At 43.5% G+C, this 22,669-nt stretch overlaps 1 protein-coding gene across 3 annotated transcripts; it reads right to left on the minus strand.

Annotated features, from left to right (window-relative positions):
* Window positions 1–1,702: 1,702 nt before the first annotated feature.
* Window positions 1,703–18,929, minus strand: WDR5 (WD repeat domain 5). 3 transcript variants are annotated; one of them, XM_081847217.1, is made up of 15 exons: window positions 18,684–18,929; window positions 16,711–16,888; window positions 12,462–12,619; window positions 11,663–11,771; window positions 10,785–10,858; window positions 10,187–10,276; window positions 9,022–9,111; window positions 7,784–7,867; window positions 7,160–7,215; window positions 5,954–6,000; window positions 5,777–5,852; window positions 4,813–4,846; window positions 4,016–4,090; window positions 3,707–3,794; window positions 1,703–2,789 (listed from the first exon to the last, which is right to left on the minus strand). In XM_081847217.1, exons 3-15 carry the CDS (start codon window positions 12,540–12,542, stop codon window positions 2,689–2,691), a joined length of 1,005 nt encoding a protein of 334 aa, XP_081703343.1. In that variant the 5' UTR covers window positions 12,543–12,619; window positions 16,711–16,888; window positions 18,684–18,929; the 3' UTR covers window positions 1,703–2,688. The 3 variants fall into 3 exon arrangements, with proteins under 3 accessions (XP_081703343.1, XP_081703342.1, XP_081703344.1); XM_081847216.1 differs by having other exon boundaries at window positions 16,715–16,888; window positions 18,684–18,928; XM_081847218.1 differs by lacking the exon at window positions 16,711–16,888.
* Window positions 18,930–22,669: the final 3,740 nt, after the last annotated feature.

Raw genomic sequence — 22,669 nt, forward strand, 5'->3', positions numbered from 1 at the left:
GTTTTATTATTAATATATTAATATTTATTAAATTTATATACTGCCTTTCATGAGAGGACCACAGGGCAATTTACAATAGAAAAACAGAAAAAGCATAACATAGGAACAATCAACACCCCTTCGCTCCAGCATACACAGTTTAAAAGGCCATAGATTGCTTAATTAACCAAAGGTCTGAAAGAAATGTGCCTAATATTATGTAAGGAAAGCACCAGGTGTACCTTCTTGGGGAGCTTTCCACAATTGAGGAAACACCACAGCAAAAGCCTGTTCTCATGTTGTCATCCTCCAGACCTCTCATCAAGGAGGCACACGAAGGGACTCAGATGGTGATTGCAGGGTCTGGGTTGGTTCATATTGGGGAGCAGCAGTCCTTGAAGTATTGCTGCCCTGCCCTGGGCTTTATAGGTGAAAACCATCACTTTGAATTGAGCCCAGAAACTAATTGGCAGCCAATGCAGTCAGGCCAGGATTGGCATTATATGCTCAAATTGTATTGCCCTGATGCCCGACCTGGTCACTGAATTCTTCACCAGTGGAAGTTTCTGAACAGTCTTCAGAGGCAGCCCAAGTAGCAGAGGTTACCAGAGCATAGGCAGCAGAAGTTAGGCTATCTATCCCACTTTGACTGGTAGCGCAGCTGGGCCACCAGTCAAAGCTGATGGAAGGCACTCTGTGCCACCTGAGCCTCAAATGTCAGCAATGGATCATGGAGTACCCCCAAGCTGCTCCTTCAGAGGGAATGTAATCTCATCAAGAGCAGGCAGCCTCCCAACCATCTGGTCTAGGGAACTGCCCACTAAGAGTGCCTCCGTCTTATTGGGATTGAGCTTGTTTGTTGGCTCTCATCCAGTCCATTACCAAGGCAAGCACATCCACTGCCTCACCTGCAGATGTAAAGGAGTTCCAGGTATACACACACCCTGTACACCAGTCAGACCTATGGAAACTAACAAACTGTACTAACACAAGCTTGTCTCTTCCATGGCCATCTCCTATGAGTGGAAATGGGTGTCAGTACATCATCCCAAGCAGTTCAAGTGTCCCTAAAAAATCCCTAAAATCACAGCTGCCAAGATAACTGGCCACCAACTTGGACAGCTTTAAGATTGGGCTGGAGTGGACCAATTCATAGAGAAGGCAATCAATGGCTACTAGCTATGCTTTACCTTCATCGTCAAAGGCAGCACTGCTTTTGAATACATTGCTGGGAACCACAGGAGGGGAGAGGTCTCTTGTTTTTGGATTCTGCTTATGGGCTTCCCTTTCGGGCATCTGGCTGACTAGTGTGAGAACAGGATGCTGGACTAGATGGGTGGCTACTGACCTGGTCCTGCAGGCTTCTCTTATGTAGGAAAGACTATTTTCAATCTCTCTTCAGCAATAGCTAAGTGAGTTTCCTTCAATGCCTTCATTACCCTGAGCCTTTGATATTTCCAGGACCCACCCTACTCCTATGGCTGAATTTAACACTGATTTTTAAATTGTAACCTGTCTTGGGAAGAGATGGGGAAGAGCATGTAATGAATCTGAATGTATAATAATTTTGTCTTCAGTTCCTTCCACTGCACGCTGGTTTTTGTCTTTGGAAGCAGGTCATGAGGCAATCAGCTGTGACCCCAAGGAATTGTAGTCCACACAAGGAATTGGCAGGGGCCACATCCAGAGACACTGTACACCAGTCCACTTGAATGACGACCAATTCACAAAAAATCCCACCTTTTTATTGTGCATATGGTAACCAGGTTTGATGTGTAAAATATTGATAAGCGCAGAGGAGGAAAGAAAGGGTAGAAAAGGAATATACCAATGTGGAAGGGGAGGATAGAATAAAGCCATACCATTAGCAAATACAAGCTCATACAATGAGGTTTCCAAGATTAAAAAAGTGTTTTTGTTTTGTTTTTTACACAGAAATAACTGTACAGTTTGTGAAATTTGCCAGAATATTTTTTTTAAAGTAAAAACAAACAAAAAGCCACAAGCAAGGACTTTGGAGGACAGAGGTTGAACAGATAATTTGGGGTGGGGGTGGGGTGAAAAGCGTGAATAGACTTTTACTGTCAAGTAGCATCTATCAGAGAGCATGATGAACAGGGTGCATTACACAGAAGGACAAAGAAAGGGTGATTTAATCACAGGTTCTGGAAACTTGGATGGGTGGGAAATGAGAAGAGGCGCAAGGCAAAAGAACACTTGTTTGGTCACGTTAAAAAAATTGCCTTTAGTAATGAGCCACCATGGCTCTTCTATTTAAAGTTTTATGTACTAGGGCCTACCTGCCTGGATCTTTTTTTCTTTTTCTTTAAGAATGTTAACATATCCAGATTCTTTCTAAGTTTATGACTTGGCGGTGGTTGCTGTTAGGAGACAGAGTTCCCTCCAAGGAATGAGGATGCCATCTTATTCTCCAAGGAGAGAATAGTTAATGGCTTCCCAGTAGGAAAGCCGCCAATTCATCAAAGAAAACAGAACCTTTTTATAATTTCCCCCCCACAAAAAACCTATATTTGCCCAGTTTGGAGACAAGCCAAAGAAAGAAGTTCTTTGGGCAAAGACTAGGAGAAATCATCTTCTCAAAGGTTGCTTTGTTTCCTGGCAAATGGGTCTTCAAAAAACACAAACACAAAATACCCCCATGTTTTCCAGACACCCCCCAGCAGTCTCTGAAGTGATGCTGAAAGCATTTTAACAGTCACTCTTCCAAAGTTTAATTGTTTTGTCGTTTTCTAGAGCTGCTGAGGCAATGATGTTCTCCGTTGGATGGCAAGCTGTAGAGATCACAACATCTGTTGGGAGAGACAGAAAGCAACAAAAGGCATGTCATCCAGTGATTCAGTAAAAAAACAAAACGTCAATCTGCTTGGGTGAGTGGACCATTGTTGAAGGTAACCTGCAAATTAAACCCACAAAAGTTTGCTGCTAGCTCAGTACTGTCTACACTTACTGGCAGTGGCTTTCCAAGGTTTCATGCATGAATCTCTCCCATCCCTACCAGGAGATTGGGGATTGAACCTGGGACTGTGCATGCAAAGCAGATGTTCTAACCACTAAGCTATAATAGACCTGCCCTAATTGCTTGCCAACCTTATCTTCTAATAGTTAAGGAATTTCATTCAGTAGGATGAATTTACACTGTTCTGTTCCACTTAGAAAGGTTTTTGTGCATTTTATAGTTGTAATATTTTTTTTAATTATATACAGTCGTACCTCTACTTATGTATCCCTCTGGATACAGAATCTTTGGGTTATGGCCACGGCAAACCTGGAAGTGTATACTTCTGGGTTTCGCCATGCACAGAAGCACTCTGAGCATAACTTTTGGGGTGTGAACAGACCCTCAGAATGAATTAAGTTTGTATCCGGAGGGTCCACTGTATTCTACTGTGAACTGATTATGAAGGATAAGAAATCTTCTTGATTAATCAAATACAATTACTCCTTTAAAGTCAAGGACACACCCATGGCAGAATTTCTGTACCAAAGCATTCAGAAGCAAGTTCATTAGTCCTCAGTGAACCATCTTCAATACACTTCTAGAGCAACCCCTCTACAAGACATGAGACACTGGAGAGGGATGCTTGCTGGGGGGGGGGAGATCTTATTTAGTCAGGTCTTCCTTTCCTAGCTAAGTAAGCAGTCCAAAATAGTTGTGAGTTCACACCACTTAGGGGTAAACCACTTAAAATATTCTGGGACCTCCCACCTGTATGCCCTTGCAGCTTCTGTACAATCTCTTTCGTTTGGAGGTTCCAAATGTAAACCAGGTTGTCCTCTGAACCAGAAACGATCCACTAAATGAGGGATAAAACAAATGTATTAATATGGGAAGAAGGAGCAACCTCACTCCAGGCCAACTAAAATGATGCATGCAGGATTTATTATTAATGAACTCTAGAGAACAGCTTAGAAGGACTAAGCATCCCTGTTTACTTTCAAAGCAAAACCATGAGTTGACTTTGCAGATTTAGGCTCAAAACCCTTTCCACAGCAGCCCAGAAAAAGAAATTCTCACCTTTCCACCAGTAACAGAGAAGTTGGCAAAGATGCAGTACTTCTCGTTCTTGTGGCCTGTGTAGGTCTTTAGGCACTGGAATATAAAAAGACCACAGAATACACCACAGACGTCAGAGGCAGAAAAGCAAGCCCCCAAGCACATTTCCTTGACCGAGCTTTACAACAGAACATAAGAAGAGCTTAGATGCTGGATCCAGCAACCTGTGCTCACCAGTGTTAGAAACTCAGATGTGTAAGCTATTCACCAAATGGCCCCTTAAACGTAGGTTGCGGGTGCCATTATAGTCACCTTTGGCCTTTTTTGTTTTTGTTTTTCAAGATAGCAAAGCAAAAAATGAATTGTGCATATTGTCAATGTTAATATATTTAACAATTCAGTCAGACATTTTACCAATTACAGTCATCTTTCCCTGCCCCCCCCCCCCAGCATGTGAAACAATGCACAATTCACTCCAGTGACACATTTTTAATATCACATTTTTACTTGTTTTACTTTCTTCAGTAATGTTTTACTGTGGACTATTATTTTAATGTGCTGTAAATCACTTTGAGATTTTTTTCTTGAAAATATAAAGCTGTATAGAACTGAAAAATTTCAATAATAACCTATGGCTGGAGTCTTAAAACGTTTACTAAGGAGTAGCCCTACTGAACCCAGCGAGTTATTTCTGAGTTAACACACACAGAGATTTGGACTGTAAGTAAAAGGTGGGGAGAACCAACCAGCCAACCAAAACATTTATTAAAAAGACTTCCCTTAGTAAGTTCACTGTTAAGGAAAATATCAAGACTCACCTTTCCTTTGCTGTAGTCCCAAAGCTTAAGAGTGCTGGAGCAAAAGACAGGGAAATGAAGCACAATAGTTTAAAATAGTATCTAGGCTTCTAGGGTGTTCAGATGTTTCATACATCCTCATGCCTATCTAAAGCAACTACAGTGGTACCTCGGGTTAAGAACTTAATTCATTCTGGAGGTCCGTTCTGAGCTGAAACTGTTCTTAATCTGAGGTACCACTTTAGCTAATGGGGCCTCCTGCCACCGCTGCACGGTTTCTGTTCTTATCCTGAAGCAAAGTTCTTAGCCCAAGGTACTATTTCTGGGTTAGCGGAGTCTGTAACCTGAAGCGTCTGTAACCCGAGGTACCACTGTATCTGCTAGTTTTAAGCCTCTTCATCAAATGTCTATCATATTTTATCTCTTTACCTAGAGAAGAGACTTTCTTCTCATCTAAACTTTAGAGTGACTTCTCTCTCCCATTGCCATTCATTGTATCGCCATGACCACTTTTCTGTGAGCTCATTGCACCTTCCCCACTCAGATATCTATTCAACTACCTCCTCACTAGAGTTTAATATGTTTCTGAACTCTCACAGTTCACCCTTTCAGCAACTTGCCCTCACAATCACTCTGTTCCCACCCCTACTTCTCATCTTCTAGAATGGATCCCTGGAACTGAAAAGAGTGGTCTTTTATCTTAGGTTTCAAATTGGCCAGAAAAATGAGAGCGCAATATATATGCAGAAACATATTCAAAGCTGTCAACCAAAATGAAGTCTGGATGGTTATGACTGCGCATACTTCTTTCTCCAGTTTAGCTAGTTTAGCTAATGTTTAAATATGTATGGTTGTGATCTAGTAAATCAGGAGGTGTAATGCCCCTGTATTTGGAAGTTTTGTTTCTTTGATAAAGCTGAGCAACCCTGCCACAATAATTAGTTATTTACTCTGAAAAAGCAGCACAACACCCCTTGACTCTTACTTGTCCAACGTTGCCGCTAGAATATATTTGCCATTGGGAGAGAACTTCACAAAAGACACAGGGGGGTTGTCATCATCTGCAGCGAAGGGAAAGAGAAACCCATCATTTTCATATGAAAGGCTATTATTGCGGGATATGTTAGCAGGGGCCTTTGGAGCACGCACACACAAAACTTACCAATCAGTGTTTTCAAACACTGTCCTGATGCTGTATCCCAGATTCGGCTGCAAGGTGAAGATGAAAGTCACCATTAGTAAGGCAACAAAAAACTATGGTTGGGGGAGAGAGCCGAGGGGGACAACACACAAGTTTGGCAAAAGCAGAGGATCAGACAGTTGGTATATACTCTGCTCTTAACTGCTGAAATATTTGCTGGTGACCTGCTCCCTACTTTGCTGAGCTATTCCCACCTGGCCTGAGAGAGCTCCAAACGAGTCCTGCAAGCGCTGCTGCTGCTGAAGGGGCCAGAGATCATCTTAAATGTGAGTCCTGCGGGACCTACTGTTCAGAATGCCTAGAGCAGGCATCCCCAACCTGCGGCCCTCCAGATGTTTTGGCCTACAACTCCCATGATCCCTAGCTAACAGGAACAGTGGTAAAGGATGGTGGGAATTGTAGTCCAAAACATCTGGGGGGCTGAAGGTTGGGGATGCCTGGCTTAGAGACTATTGGGGTGGGACATGAAGGCGTCTCTGTCAAGGTTTAATCAGGGTGGGTGGGTGTGTGAGTGTGAATAAGCTTTGCTGTTAATGGAATTAGGCTTTTCTATCTTTACAGTTAGACCCTTTATGAATTATTTGGGTTTTCTGTAAAAAAAATAAAAATCCTTCTATACTTATTAAAAAGTTTTCATGTATTGTTTATGACTGAATATGGTTGATTTTTTTGTAATTACGTAAGCTGACCTGAGCATGGTATAACTATGTAAAGATGACATATAAATAAACGATGATTATAGATGCTGCAGGGACCTTTTGCATGAAAGCTGTGTTCCCCTATGCACTGTGTGACAGCTTCTTTTTCTTTCTTTTTTATAAGTCAGAACCAGCATAATCATCAGATTAAATAATTAAAGCAAGTGACACAGATCTCCCATATACACAGCACATGTGCACACACACATGTGCGCACATACCTCTTAGCCTATTCTTCCAATGTTGAGGCTTAAAATTATCAATATTTAAGATACAGCCAGTCTGAGCCAGTTTAGCGGCAGGAGAACAAAAGAGCTGCCTCTTGGGGGGTTGGAGGGAGGGACTGGAAATCAAGTCAAAATTGTGGACAGAGGGACCCATTCTCTACCCATCATTCCTCGGGTGGCTGAATGCCCCCACCTCACAGACTCAGGATCTAAACACAGCCTTCTCTCCTTCTCCCACTTACCAGAGGCCATCATAGCTGCTGGACACTATCAGGGAGCCATCACGGTTAAAATGCACCTGGAGGCAAGAATTTATTATTAATTGAATTTATACTGCCACACATAAATAAACATTATTTTGGTGGCTTAGCAAGAGGCAATATTGCATCTGTGGTACAAGGCACCTTTTTCAGGAAGAAAATTCCCTAAGGTTGGTGCCAGAATGCCCCCCATACCAAGACCCAATTTAAATACACTGCTGCTCTTTAAGAGACTCTGCCAGTTTGCTGAATGTTTACTGCAGAATTTAAGGTGCAAGACATCCACCTGGAGCCAAAGACTGCTGTGGCATGGAGTGTTGTATTCCTATGGTTGGAGTAAGCATCAGATGTAGGATTTCACATCTAGCAGGGCAAGCTTTCCTCCCCAGCTGACACTGCTGAACCATTAGCCAAACAAGGCAGCGGCAGCAGCAGCAGCAGCAGCAATATTTTACTCCACTTGCTCAGCCTGGAAGACCAGGAGTTCACTCAAGAAGCTTGAAATGTTACTGACAGGTGGCAGGCAACTTTGTCATGGGATGGGGCGGGGGTGGGGGAGCATAAGGGACAGCCCAGCTCATCTCAACTCATCCCAAGAGGACCTACCGCTGAAACCGGGTCAGAATGGGCTGGCAGGGTTTTTAGGCACTTCCCGGTTTTGACGTCCCATATCCTCACACTCTCATCAAACTGGAGACAAAACAAAGGAATAAACTCAGAAGATTTCAGTGTTGTCTCTTAAAATTTCAACTACTTGTAAAGGAACTCCATTGACAAAATCAGGGACAAGATTTCTCTGTGGTTAATATCTTCACAAGAAACCTAGAATCAGGTTCCATCATCTCTCCTCTTTCCAAAGCAAGAAGTCACTGTTCAAGCACCTCTGTGTGAAATCAGGGCAAAGTTTATTGCACAGTTGAGATTTTACAAACAATGCTACCTCTATTGCAAAAAGTTTTATTACCAATTTTTGTTCCTTCTCCTTGCTGTCCTGTTACACAGCCATTGCACAGAACATCCGAGTTTGAACTACAGCAGAGACAGATAGTGAAGGTTCACCCTGGGACTAAATTAACAACCAGGGGGGCCTTTCCAACTGTCCTGGAGCATCACAAGCTACCTGTCCTATATAGCAGCTGCTCTATAGAGTGCACTGCAGGGACACCCCACTCACAAAAAGCAGAGATAGACAGGGCTTACTCCTGCCTTTCAGCAGGAGGCCCAGATCCAAATGGCTTGTCATCTTTATGCATTTTGGAAATTAGTGGAAATTACAGTAGATGCTTTAACAGATAGCTAACACGTGAAGAGATGTAAATTCTGTAAAAGAGTGTGAGAGGAAATTGTTGGGATCACCTGCTTCCTCAGACTGTTTTAAGAATGTGCCAATAATGCTTGTGCAGGAAAAACTCAGCTTTCAGCTAGCCTGGTAAGGAGCAGGCACCCTGTTCTCCTTGCACCTGTGTAAACCTAAGGTAAGGAAATGCCTCTGCATAAGCCTGTGTGATTTATAGGCCTGTGGACTCTACCTTTGTGACTCAAATATCACAATGGTGTGTTCACTGATGAAATCAACAACAGAGCAGATACTTGGCCAATATTTCTCTTCTCCACTCCCTCCCCACAACCCCACATACATTAGTTGAATATCTGCCAGGGCAATATCTGCCAGGGCAAGAGGAAACTGTGTCCTACCAGCACCATGATGCCCTGAAATGAAACAGTTAATGCCTGCTGCAACACAGCTAGAGATTTGAGTCAGAGCTCAGCCCACCATTTTCTGTCTTATGAAAGAGATAGCTGGAGCGACCCACTGCCTCTTTTCAGCAAAAGCAAATGCTCACCGATCCTGAGACAATGAGGTTGGACTGTGGGTTGAAATTGCAGCAGAAGACATAGTTGCTGTGCCCCTTCAGGGTTTTCAAGCATTTCCCCTAAAATGATAATAAAAACAGTAAATGAGCCAGAGCTCCATATTCTTAGGACTGGCTGCACAGTGAGGAATGTAGCACCATATGGTGGAGACACTAGAGATATCACACACTGGACTGGGACTCAAGTTTAAAATGCTCAGCTATTGGGTGGGAGAGAACCAGTGTCAGTTCACCTGGAGACAAAGCTACATCTGCAGGATGTCCTGGTTCTCTGCTCCCCATCCCCCAATGTTAAGTGACCACAGCACCATTAGTGGAATGAACCACTAACAGGTTTAACAGGACAACAATGAGCCAGCAATGCAGGAAGGGAATTCCTATATCTCCCCTTCAAAAAGTTAACCAAAAAGGGAACTGCATTTAAAAACTATTCAGCCTGCAAAACAACCGTTAAGAAAAACTCACAAATCTTGGCCTTAAAAAATTGCTTTGCTATCCATGCACATTTCAATGAAAATATGTACACTACAGCTCTCAAAGTTTAGCCAACACAAACTTCTTTTTGTTGTCAGGAACATAAATACCCATGAGAAGGAAAATGTTTGTTAAATTTTCCATAGCAGTTTAAGATATTTAAAGGCTATATATCTGGTGGCTGGGTCCACATTAAGGGGTGAAGGTATTTGTTTATAGTTTGGACTGTTAATAATAATAATCCACACACAAAAAGGATTATATTACTGCCTAAAATGGGTCTCTGACATTGTCTGAATTATCAGGACGGATCCCTTAAAGATTTATTTTAACCACACAGGTAGTTTTTATGTATTCGTTATGCACAGACTGCTGGCAACATTTTGTAAAATGAACAAGATATAAATTGAGGTAAATTTATTTTGAACTTTTAATCTAGCCTTTTAACAACAAAGAGCAGACTCAGTTCAATGGACAGGAAAACCTAGAAGTCCTGATAAAGCTGAGTTTGTGATTTAGTGCCATGAAAAGTCAGAAGTGAGTTTAGCTGGATCAGGAGCACCATTATAGATAGACAGTCAAATTAGAATCCAGTTAAGGCTCTCCAAGATGGCTGGGTGGTAAGCAAAACAAGTAGGGGATGCAACTACAAACTTCTTACTGAGCTCACGTCCCAGATTTTGAGAGTTTTGTCATCTGAAGCAGATACAAGAAGGTTTGAATCGGATGACCAAGCGACATCAGAGATTCCCTGCAACAGATAATATTTAGTTTTTTTACAAAAAGTCATTCACCCGTTTTTAACTGATAAACTGTGTACAATTTACAAAGAATGAGGTGGTTACAAATGCAGACTGTAAATAGGATAATATCTCTAAATGCTCCCTCTAGCAAAAAAACCTCCTCCCTCCAAGCAGCAGAGCATAACAGAAACAAAAAAAAGGGTTAGCCAAATAACTCCTTCGCTTTCATGTACTATTTTGCAATGAACTTTTCTCATGTTCTAGAAGGCAAAAAAACCAAACAACCCAAGCAACAGAAATGGTTAACGATCTACTCCTGAAGTGAGCAACTGTTGTAACCTATTCCCCATGCCCCCATAGGCTAAATCCCTCCAGGCAAGAAGATGGTTAAAAATCCCCAGCCACCAATTCCTTATTTGCATAGGCAGAAGCCACTGTTACATCTTGAGGCACTTGTCCAGTTAACTCTGCAACAAACACTTCAACCAGTCCCCTTATTAATTGGGAGGTACTCACCAGTTTGTGGCCAGATATGGTTTTCTCAAATTTGCCATCATAGGCACCCCAGATTTTTATAAGCTTATCAGCCGCTAAAAAAAAGAAGAGAATCCACCAACAAAAATTATTTTAGGCACCTTGACCCTGCAACGTGGGGGTGGGGAAGCATGCAGGTATTTTTGAACTCTGATTATACTCTTTTTTGCCCTCTTTTTAGAGAAGATGGGGGTTATAAAGATGCATTTGTTTAAGTGAATACATAAATACAGCCCACCATCATATGATATTAGCAGAAGAATTTTTACACCTCTCACATCTGAGTAGGAAACTGTGCAAATGTACTTGACTTGCACAAGGCATATAATTCAGTTTCAAATGCAGACTATAAATAGGATATTTCTAAATGCTCCCTCTAGCAAAAAAAACCCAAAAAACCCTCCCTCCCTTAGTTTTCATAGTGTACAGGAAGTCCCAAGTGCGAAATTAGTGATGGTAAGAACCATCTAAAAAGGGACATTCACTCTGGAAGAGCATCTGCTCTGCATGCAGAAGGTTCCAGGTTCAATACTTGGCAAACTGAGGTAGAGTTGGAAAATAACCCCCCACTTGAAATCCTGGAGATCTGCTGCCAGTCAGTATTGATGGTATCCTGACCTGAATGGACCAATGGTCTGACCATGTATAAGGCAGCTTCCCACTTCTCGGACAGGAGAGAATGCCTAATCTTTGCCCCAAGAACAAATAATCTAAAAAAACAAAGAGGGTTTGGCTCTTGCTTGATGCATGGGCTAACACAATGAACACTAGATTTCTTGAACTGGGAAACAGCCCTAGAAATAAATGTGAATAGGAGTCAGGAAAGGATCCCTCTTGACCATGTCAGAATGGATACTTACAAGAACTGGCCAGCCACTCCCCATTGGGACTGAATTTCACTGATGAGACAGCTTTTGTGTGTCCTGCCAGCGTGAACTTCAGGGCATAGTTTGGTTTTACAGGGGCAGGCTGAGAAAAGAAAACCACAAGAGATGCTTCAAGAACAGCCCTACAAAACTGATTTAGCATGCTGTGGTCTGTCAGGTGGCCTGCCACGGCACCTGTTATTGCTGTCCCAGGCAGGCAGGATCCAAACCCAACAGGTATTCAGGAAACAGTCAGAAATACTCAAAGATAAGGGAGCCCAAGATGGATGGGGGCCATATCTAATCAAAATGATCAAGTTTAGTTTGACCTCTAACAACCCTTCTGTGTTGTGTTAGATCAGGCTACCTCAAACTCAGCCCTCCAGATGTTTTGAGACTACAATTACCATCATCCCTGACCACTGGTCCTGCTAGTTAGGGATCATGGGAGTTGTAGGCCAAAAACATCTGGAGGGCCGAGTTTGAGGAAGCCTGTGTTAGATGCTTGGAAAGAGCTGGATCAGAACTTTCCCTTACAATCCCTTTCGATACTTTCCAAAGGGAGGCAACCTATAAGCAGGCAACAGTAAACAGTATGGCAGTTAGATCCTTATGAATGAATCTAGATCTGCCTCTAGTGACAGAAGAGTCGGAGCTGGGGTTGGGCTCTTCTTAGCTGAACGATAGCCAACAAACATGCCCCCATAAAATAAGGTCTACACACAAGAGTTTACCATCCTCAGAATATTAGAACTTGCAGACAGAATTACAGCCCAGAAGCCCTGACACACACCTTGCTCTGATTGGTTGAAGAGGAGGGTGTTGATTGTGTTTTGGTTGATTCTGAATCTGGCTTCTTCTCTTCCGTTGCCATGGCTATGAAAACTAGCAAGCCAGGATCCGGGCACTTCACGGGATGGAAGTGCAAGCCAATTCAAAGGAGGGTGTCTCCTACAAGAAAACAGGGAGAAAATAATGGTTTTCCAAACTTAAGGCAGCCAAGCCACACATCACACACACAAACCCCAAATTAAAACTAGAAGCCCATTGCACCAATACACCTTCAACCCACATGAGTCCTGCTGGATCAGACCACAGCCTACCTCATCCTGCAACAGCCTTCCCATTTGCTCACCAGCACCTGATATTCCAAGGTGGAGCATCTCTGAACATAGATGTTCAATCATGCCCAATGACAAATTTTAAAGCTTCTTAAAGCCATTATCACACTTTGTAGTGACCATCTCTTGGATTGTGATGGCAGTCTCCTAAAGCTGATGTTATAAATTCTTTAGTGTTTGTGTAAGCGCTGACTGGAGAGACAAGAGAAAAATTAGGGTAGGTTTTTAAGCTAGTTACCAGCCCTACCCCAGGGCTTTGTCCTTCAATACTTGCTCTCCTGTTCTGCACTTGCTTTTCCCAAAAATAACTTCCAGAGGGGTAGCTGCAGTAGACTGGCAGCAAAGACAAATAAGAAACCATTGTCTCTATTCAGACCCAAACACAGCAAATGCACTACTACCAGGTCCCTTCTGCATGCTACACCTAGTCCCTGCACAAGGGAGTCACTGGCACAAATCTGACATCAGAAAAAGGAAGTATTAAAAAACCGTAGTACATTTCAGTCTGAAAAGACACTATGCCACTGATCTTAAGGTGACCAAACCTAAGCAAAACAATTTCAAAGGCAGGGTCCAGAGAGAAACAACTGAGGTCAAATCTATTCTATACATTTAAAACCCATAGCTTCCCCCAAAGAATCCTGGGAACTGCAGTATGCCAAGGGTGCTGGGAATTGCAGCTCTGTGAAGTGGTAAATGACAGTTCCCATGATTTCTCTGGGGAAAGCCACATGCTTTAACAGTGCTTTAACAGTGTGGACATGATCTATGATTCATCAAGAAGTTCACATCTATTCATTTGGATCTGAACAGATGCAATGGTTTCCTTTCCCAGTACAACTGTTAATTAATTCAGCACTGCCCATTTGCTATGGCAGAGAGTCACTCAGCTTATTTTGCATATATTATAACTCTTAAATGAATTAAGACACTTCATTGTTTTTCCCCATTAAACATATTTTCCATTTGAAATTTTTAAAACAGAAAGCTGGTAAAGCTTGCCTCCCATTCCACATCTGTGCAAATCTGCAAAAAGTAATACAAACTGTCATGTATAAGTTGTTGTTAAACTGGGAAGTCAGACCCTCAAACATGCAAGGTCTGGGTGATTTAAGAAATCAAGTCTTCTGGGATGGCAATACCAACAAATGCTAATAGTAAGATTCAGAAATGAAATGAAATGAAGAGTTTGGGAGTTTAAAGGTCAGCCCGCAAACCAGCTAGGGAGAAAAGAGGGTTTGCTGCTGTTGCAGCAAAATCCCATCTTCTATGTCTGAGTCTCCAAAGAAGTCTGATAAAATGCTGCACTCATATTCTAGGAAATTTGAGCTGTTACTGCAGAGGGAACCGTCTCACTGCAGCATTGCTACAGGTGTGCTTTCACCAGATATAGCAGGACTCTTGCCTCCAGGTGTAGTACAGGCAATGTATTATATTACACACACACAGACCGTCATGTCACATTAAGCCACAGTTTTAAAACAACTTATGGTTTATCCAGAATGAGAAGGGTGCCCGCACTCACTTCTCAAAAGAAATTCAACCTTGTTCCCATGTATCAAAGACAAAACAAGCTAGAGTTGGCCTTGCTGTGCTGCCCAGATCTGGACTCTTTGCTTTTGCTTCCTGCAAACAAACCACAAGTGGTAAGCCAAGAACAAACCTTGGTTAATGCCGTGGCTTGTTTGAAGGAAACACACCACAAGTTGAGGTTCAGAAGACACAGGAAAACAGAAAGCTGTCCTAAACAAAGTCAAATGAACCCTTGTGTTCATCTAGCCCACTACTGTCTGCACTAACTGGCAGCAGCTCTCTAAGGTTTCAAACAGGGAGTCTCTCCCACAGAATGTGGGCAGGAAGAGGAGCCACTAGGAAAGGAGGGATGATAGACTAGGTGGGCCTGGCAACAGGGATCTCCTTAAGTTCTTACTGCTACTGTGGGTGCAGGTAATGATGGATGGTATGGAGGAGGAGGAAGAGCGTTAGCACTACTGCTGGCACTGCTTTAATACCCGCATTAAATAATACAATGGATAGGTGGTAGTAACATTACTAGGAGCATTATCACTACCACAAACAATAATCACAACAATTAGTAGCAGAATTATTACTAAGAGCATTACTGCTACACTAATACAGGCACACACACCCCACCTTACACATGACCAACTTGACCACGTATATGAACAGAGCCAGGAAATAAACAAATAGATGGTGGGACAGAACTGGAGTTTTTGTGGCTCGCCAAAAAAGAGCCTCTCGGGAGCTCAAAAAGAACTTCAGTGAGGGCGGAAGAAGCCCCAGAGAGACAAGAAGTGCAGGGGGTACAGTAGTGCAGCTGCTGCCACTTTTTCACGTGTCCTCCAGCCTCCACACAGCCCCAAAGCTTCAACTCTAGTTGAAGAGAGTATTGCGTGGAGAGTGTGTGTGAGAGAGAACTGGAGAGGGGGGGCAGGCAATTAGAGGCTTTTTAGAGGGTACTCCTTCCCTTATGAGATTTTTGCTTATGCACACAGGGGCCCAGAACGTAAAGCAAACATCACAATAAAGCAAGTAACACAAATTTGTTGTTTTCTCAGTGCATATAAAAGTTATACTCACTCTTGGGAAATGATATATAATGAATTTTTTTAAATGTTTAAGATAACATTTGTTAAAAAACTAGAAGCTTTTCTGTTAGGTATTTTAGGACAAGAATTGCCAAAAGAAAAACGGAAACGTATTTATGTATGCTACAACAGCGGCAAGAATCTTAATAGCTCAAAACTGGAAGACTGGAGAAGTACCATCAAAAGAACAATGGCAAGAAAAGTTGATGAGCTATGCAGAAATAGCAAAGTTAACGGACAAATTGCGTGAAAAGGACAATAGTGACTTTGAAAAAGAATGGGAACCTTTTACAATATATTTGCAGAAACAACAAGAATAAATTATTATTATTATTAGAATTTATATACCGCCCTATACCTGGAGGTCTCAGGGTGATTCGCAAAAAAGATCAGAATATATAAAATCAAAATAAAATAACCCCCATCAATCACTATGTCATTGTTTATGTATTATTCTTATTATTCATCTGGTATTTTCGTTGGTTAGTCTTAGTGTCTCTCCCTCTCTCTCTCTCTCTCTCTCACACACACACACACACATCCTACATTCTGTTTCTGTTTATTACATTTCTATACCTTCACCTGGCAGATCTCCGGGTGGTTCACAGCATAAAAACACAAAATACACAATGAGAATGAGAATAAAACCAAGCAACCAACCAACCGCTCCCCTTCCCTCAGGTAGACTGCCTCTGCCCACAGAGGCTCCCTCCTTCCCTCATTCTGACATGACTCAACAGACCTTCAGTTTCTGAGCAGCACAATTCAATCGTCTCGTTGGCTGGATTTAAATAAACATTTACAACTTTATTTACAGAGAATAAGAACTTTAACAATGTGACAACATATTACAGTATACAAACAGCAGAATGTATCATTTGATGTAACAAACCTGAAATGGTAGTTGAGGAAAGTCAACAGGGAGGGGGGAAATTGGAAAATGTATGTTTAGTAATGTTATTGGATATTTGTTATGAGAAAATAAACTTAATAAAAATTATTTTTTTAAAAAAAATATGTTCACTATACTGAGGTCCAATGATTCTCAACCTTTTTTGAGTCCATGGCTCCCTTGCAGATTCCCTGTAGGAACCACGTACACTGGGGTTCCATTACAAGACACACGTAAGTGGGGATTCCTCGTTCCGCCTGCCGTCCCTCCCCAGCACATTCAGTCTCACCCCCTTTTAGCACCATTGCTGCTATTACCCAAGTACAGGCTCTAGAGTAAACTAAATGCCTTACAGATGCCTCCATCTCTGCCCCATTTTGATGAGCTGAAAAAACTGAGGTAAAGGAATAATGATCAAACCTACCAAGAGGGCTGGGGCAACTTCAGAGCTTCAAATTCACCACTCAGCTATGAAGCTCCCTGGCTGCGAACTTGGGGACCAGTCACTGCCTCTCAGCCAGACCTACGTGACAAGGTTGATGTGCAGACAGAATAGGGAGGAGGGCAGAAAGAACCACGTGCACCACTTTGGAGCTCCCTGTAGAAAAGATGGGATATCATTGTGATAACACACACAATAGCCCTAAACACAACTAAGCAGGAAGTTTTCCTGCACATTCCCCTTTCAAATCAACAGGAACCCAAGCAACGCTACTGCTCTGCAAAGTGCAATAAAATGGCATATACCAGTACTAGTAGTTCCTTAGCAGTCTCATTATGAAAATTGGATTTTATTCAACAGTATTTCTATCCAAGAGTAGGATCACTGAGATTAATGGACATAGAATCATAGAACTGTAGTTGGAAGGGACACCAAGGATCATCTAGTCCAATTCCCTGCAATGCAGAAATCACAGCTCACAAATCCCAGGCAGATAAGTCATCAGCAGTGTGATCCTATGTATATGTAGTCCAAAGTAAGCTTCATGTACCATCAAAAGAACAATGGCAAGAAAAGTTGATGAATTATGCAGAGTTATCAAAGTTAACGGACAAACTGCATGAAAAGGACAATGGTGATTTTTAAAAAGAATGGGGACCTTTTACAATATATTTGCAGAAACAACAAAAAAATATGGACTTGTTGGCAGGATTTAAATAAACATTTACAATCTTATTTACAGAGAACAAGGAAGCTGAGGGAACTCAATAGGCAGTGGGGGAATTGGAAAATGAATGTTTAGTTAGGATATTGGATATTTGTTATAAGAAAAAAATCAATAAAAATTATTTAAAAAACAAAGTTAGCTTCATGGTGTGGAACAGACTACCTGGGAAGGTGGTGGACTCTCCTTTGTTGGAGGTTTTTAAACAGAAGTTGTATGGCCTTCCAACTCCGAATCCAATTTTATGATTCTATTATTTCCTCTCAGCCTAACCTACCTTACAGTACTGTTGTGAGAATAAAAGGAGGGGAGGACAACATAGACCTCAGCATGAAAGGACCCAGTAGGACTCCATGATTCTGTTTCCACATGGTCCAATCTTCCTAATTGTCCAATATTCAATTGGGTGAGGGGTTAGAATTCTCTAATTTCCCTCTTTCTTTTGGGGTCCCTCAAGGATTCATTATCAGTCCTCAGCTCTCCTCCCTCCACAACCTGTCCCTGTGGGACTTCATCAAACCCAACCCAGGGAACCCCCCTCCACGCTGCTGAATCCCCTTCCTCCGCAAGGAAAGGGCAGGGGAGCCACTGCGCACTCTGCATATGATTAACTTAGGCCCACTCACGGCAATGGGTCAGCTCTGAGCAGATCCTCGTGGGATGTAACCCACTTGTACTATTGGGGGCTCTACTTAACAGCCCCCTCCTCAAGCATGCCGGCATCCATGACCTCATCGCCATACCTGTGCCACCACCGGGAGCCTCATTACTTCGGGAGGCGCCAAGCAGCAGCCTCACCGGGAGCATCGCCACGAGTGTGGTGGCACTCACTACCCAGCATTCTCGCGAGGGGCATCCTCGCCATCGGTGGCACCACTTAGAAGAGTAGCCCGAGCATCGTGGCCACAGGGAAGCCTAACCGTGGTGGCCCATAAGGAGCAGTGGCAGGAAGGACGGCGGGAGAAGCGTGCAGGGGCGCCAGCGTGCATCTCCCCACCCCGAAAGAATCGCTACTGGGCTCCAGCAGGAGAAGCTCTCTCTCTCCCCCCCCCCCCCGCGCGTGCGCTTTTCCCGCGAGGAAGCGAGGGATGGGCGGAGGGTGCGGGCCCAGACCCTTCCCCTGCCCCCTTCCCTCCCCCCTCCTCTCCTCAGCGATCCGGTTCCTCTCTCCGCGAACGAGGCGGAGGTGCTGCCGCCGCCGCTTTTCTCCTCACAAGTCGAACTCACCTTAAGGCGCGGCTAGAGGCGCCGCTTTCTCCGCCGCCGCCTTCACCTCAGCGCTCGGCGGGAGAAGCAGCAGTAGCAGCAGAAGCCGCGGCAGCAGCTCTCTCTTGAGGAGGAGGGCCTCGCGCAGGCGCACTAAACGCACCCGGCAGGGAAAAAGCGACGCACCACTCACGGCACCCGCGCTGGCTGCAGCTCGAGGGAAAGAGACGGTAGCAGCGCCGGCGGCAGCGGCCCAAGCGCATGCGCTCTACGCACCTACCACGGGCCGGCTTCGCCGCGATGACGTTATCAGACTACAATTCCCATCGACCCGCCCCTTACGCGCAGCGACCAAGGCGTGAAGGGAGTTGCAGTCCAGGGAGGGAGGCCCCACCCTTAAAGGTATAGTGTCCGCAAAGGGACAATGATCTTCTTCTTATTTTCCAAAAACGGACGAAGCCCACCTTAAAAAGGGGCGGGGATTAGAAGGGCGAGGAGAGCAGGCTGACCTGAGCGCGCCTGCTACGGAGAGCCGAGAGGAACCAAAAAAGGCAGGCGACGTGGATGGGAACGCGGACGCTAAACGCCTTAAAGGGGAGCGACGTCTTTGTTCGCCGCCTGAATGTGCGAATGGGTTGGAAGCAGGCAAAAAAAAAAAAAAAAAAAAGACACGTGTCGGTCCTTCTTAGGGCAGGGGCTGAATTAGAAGCGGCGAGGCTTGTATAACTGAGCGAGGCAGAAGAAGTTTTCCTTACCTTTATATATTGCATAAAGTATTAATTATTTTGCATCAGTGTTAGAGTTAAAATTTCACACCCACACCTAACCATTTGTATGCTATGAATGAGTGAGTGAATGAATAAATGAATAAATAAATGCATTCCTGCACCTCAAGATAATAGTTCATGTATGTGATGTAGTAGCAGACTATAGCCCAGAGATTGGGGTGGTGTGCATGCCACAATATTATCCTGCTTTGCAGACAATTATTGTCTTCCAGAATGACTCACATCAATTAAAGACACAGGGAGAGAAGCTTTTTTACACATGTATAGAACTTGAGCCTACGATGGAGGGGCTCATAGCATTAGCATCCAAAGAGGGTCTTGCTTCTCCCATAGCCACAAACTGGTATACCCAGACAAAGATCAGGTTGTGTCTCCCACATGGCTTATTTGGTTCTAGCTTCTGGCTCATACACTTCAGCCCAGGCTTTTGTCTTTCTAACTACCTCTGGCACAGAGCCACTTCCTTTGTTACCTTAATGACCCATACTTTGAGGGCCATTACATACCAAGAATTATGGTGCTGGAGGAGACTCTTGAGAGTCCCATGGACTGCAAGAAGATCAAACCTATCCATTCTGAAGGTAATCAGCCCTGAGTGCTCACTGGAAGGACAGATCGTGAAGCTGAGGCTCCAATACTTTGGCCACCTCATGAGAAGAGAAGACTCCCTGGAAAAGACCCTGATGCTGGGAAAGATGGAGGGCACAAGGAGAAGGGGACGACAGAGGATGAGATAGTTGGACAGTGTTCTCGAAGCTACAAACATGAGTCTGACCAAACTGCGGGAGGCAGTGGAAGACAGGAGTGCCTGGCATGCTCTGGTCCATGGGGTCACGAAGAGTCAGACACGACTAAACAACAACACATACCAAGAAACTTGACAGCAATTGAATCCTTGTTGGATCCAGGAATTAAGGGACTCAAGCATACAACCTACCCTCCCACAAACTCACATTAAGGTTGTTTGAGCTGTCCAGGGTTGCTTTTGCTATCTGTCAGAACATCAGATTTACGCAACCAAAGGAAATTTTAAGCCCTATCTTTTCTAAATTGTATGGCAACCTTATTTTGTTATATGCATGAAGAAGATCATGTTTATAATCCCCTTCAATCTTGTGGTAATATGTGGAAAGATTTTTTTGGGGGGGGAGTGAAGAATTTGATTTGATTTTCAAGCAACATACTGTAGTGATGTGTTGTGAATAACATTTTATATATATATCTGCAGAGACAAATAACAGACTGTGGATATTTCATCACATCCCTCCTGGCTGCTGTAGGAAAAGGAACGCTGGACTATATGGTTTACTCTGGTCAGGTAGTTCTGAAGTAACATACTACTGCTTGAAGCATTGCAGCGCTACAAAGGCAAAGTAGTTGTGGTTGTGCGAGCAGAAATTGGTCAAATGGCAGATGAAGATGACAACAAAGCCACATACACAACAGGCAACAGCTGTTTATCTCTCTTCATTCACTGTCCCAGACTTCTTGGGATCCTCCTGATTAGCCTCCCTGGTCCTTTTCTCGACAGGAACCCACATTTATGCAATTAAGTGTCTCATTAATTTTCCAGACACCTGCAGTTATTTACTCCAGGCACCACTAGACCTTGAGTTTTTTATGGCCCCCCTGGGAAACATCCCTCTCTCTGCTTTGGCATCAAGACTCAGAAAGGATGATCTATATGTATGTTGTAACATCCCTGACCAATAACATCTTCCCTGGAAGATGGAGCAATCTTGTTTTCTGCTCCTCTGGAGGGGAGGACCTGTACCCATGGATTCAAATGATAAAAATGGAGATTCCGAGTAAACATTAGGTAAGATTTAGGTAAGATTTCTTCTGGTGGGAAGAGCTGTTCAACCTTGTAATGGACTACCTTGGAAGGTGGTGCACTCCTCTTCACAGGTTTTTAAGCAGAGGTTGGATTGGCATCTGCCAGATTCTCTGGCTGTGATTCCTGCATTGCAGGGGGTTGGACTAGATGATTCTCTGGGAATCCCATCCAATGCTACAGTTCTATGAGCTTATGAATTCATCCTTCCCAAAACAAGTCACGAACCAAAATATAGCCGTCCTTCAAAAATTTACACTTCCCCATGTTTTGCAATGCAATTCTCTGGCTATGTCATGTGCCCGCCCTCCCCAGGTGCATATATATATATCAAAATCCACACAGTGAATATTAAGGTAAATTACTTGCAAAAAATTGCACATTAGGTGTATGCATGAACAGGCAGCTGATTTTTTGCAAAGACGTTTTTTAATGCAAGTTGATGTGGAAATGTGCAAACTGGAAAAATTAGGGAGAAGAACTGAAATTGAAAGGGCTATCCATCTACAGAGTAGCATAAGGAAGACGTTTACCTGGTCAGAGGAATTTCTCGTACAATTTTTTTTAAATAGATAAATATCTACATAGAATAATAGAATTGCAGAGTACTGGCAAGCCAGGTGTCCCCCTATCTTAGTTTTGGCTGGCTGGTTCTTCCTGTCTTAAGGGCAGAACCTGACATTTGTCCCTACTAAAATTCATTTTGCTAGTTTGGGCCCAGTTCTCCAATCTGTTAGGATCATCTTGAATCCCGATTGTGTCTTCAGTGGCATGGGATACCCCTGGCACAACAAGCTGGCACTAACTCCACCCTGGCTAGCTCAGCCCAGCTTTGACTTCACCATTCCAGCTAGGTGATCCAATTCAGCTGCAGGTGTTGCCGGGAACTGCTAAATCAGGGCTTCAGTCCTGTAAGGAGGCATTTAGTTTCATGGATGTCTGTATTATTATTATTTTTAATTAATGGTGTAATTTTTATGTTCTAAACATTGTACATTGTCTCATTGTTGTGGGATAACCAGCCTCCTATAACCAACATAGGTAAAGGGACCCCTGACCATTAGATCCAGTCGTGGCCGACTCTGGGGTTGCGGTGCTCATCTCATTTATTGGCCAAGGGAGCCGGCGTACAGCTTCCGGGTCATGTGGCCAGCATGATGAAGCCGCTTCTGGCGAACCAGAGCAGCGCACGGAAACGCCGTTTACCTTCCCACCAGAGCGGTACCTATATATCTACTTGCACTTTGACGTGCTTTTGAACTGCTAGGTTGGCAGGAGCAGGGACTGAGCAACTGGAGCTCACCCCATCGTGGGGATTCGAACCACTGACCTTCTGATCAGCAAGTCCTAGGCTCTGTGGTTTAACCCACAGTGCCACCTGCGTC

The sequence above is a fragment of the Podarcis erhardii genome (genome assembly GCF_964252035.2).
Source record: "Podarcis erhardii genome assembly, chromosome: Z".
In the NCBI taxonomy this organism is placed as follows: domain Eukaryota; kingdom Metazoa; phylum Chordata; class Lepidosauria; order Squamata; family Lacertidae; genus Podarcis; species Podarcis erhardii.

Bases quoted from the DNA above. Each gene is read 5' to 3' on its own strand.
- WDR5 (XM_081847218.1), bottom strand. From the start codon at position 12,542: ATGGCAACGGAAGAGAAGAAGCCAGATTCAGAATCAACCAAAACACAA. The intron at 5,853-5,953 runs GTAAGTTTTGTG...CCTTCGCTGCAG, and splicing joins GTGTTTGAAAACACTGATTG to ATGATGACAACCCCCCTGTG. The intron at 4,847-5,776 runs GTAAGAGTCAAG...CTTTTGCTCCAG, and splicing joins CTAGCGGCAACGTTGGACAA to CACTCTTAAGCTTTGGGACT.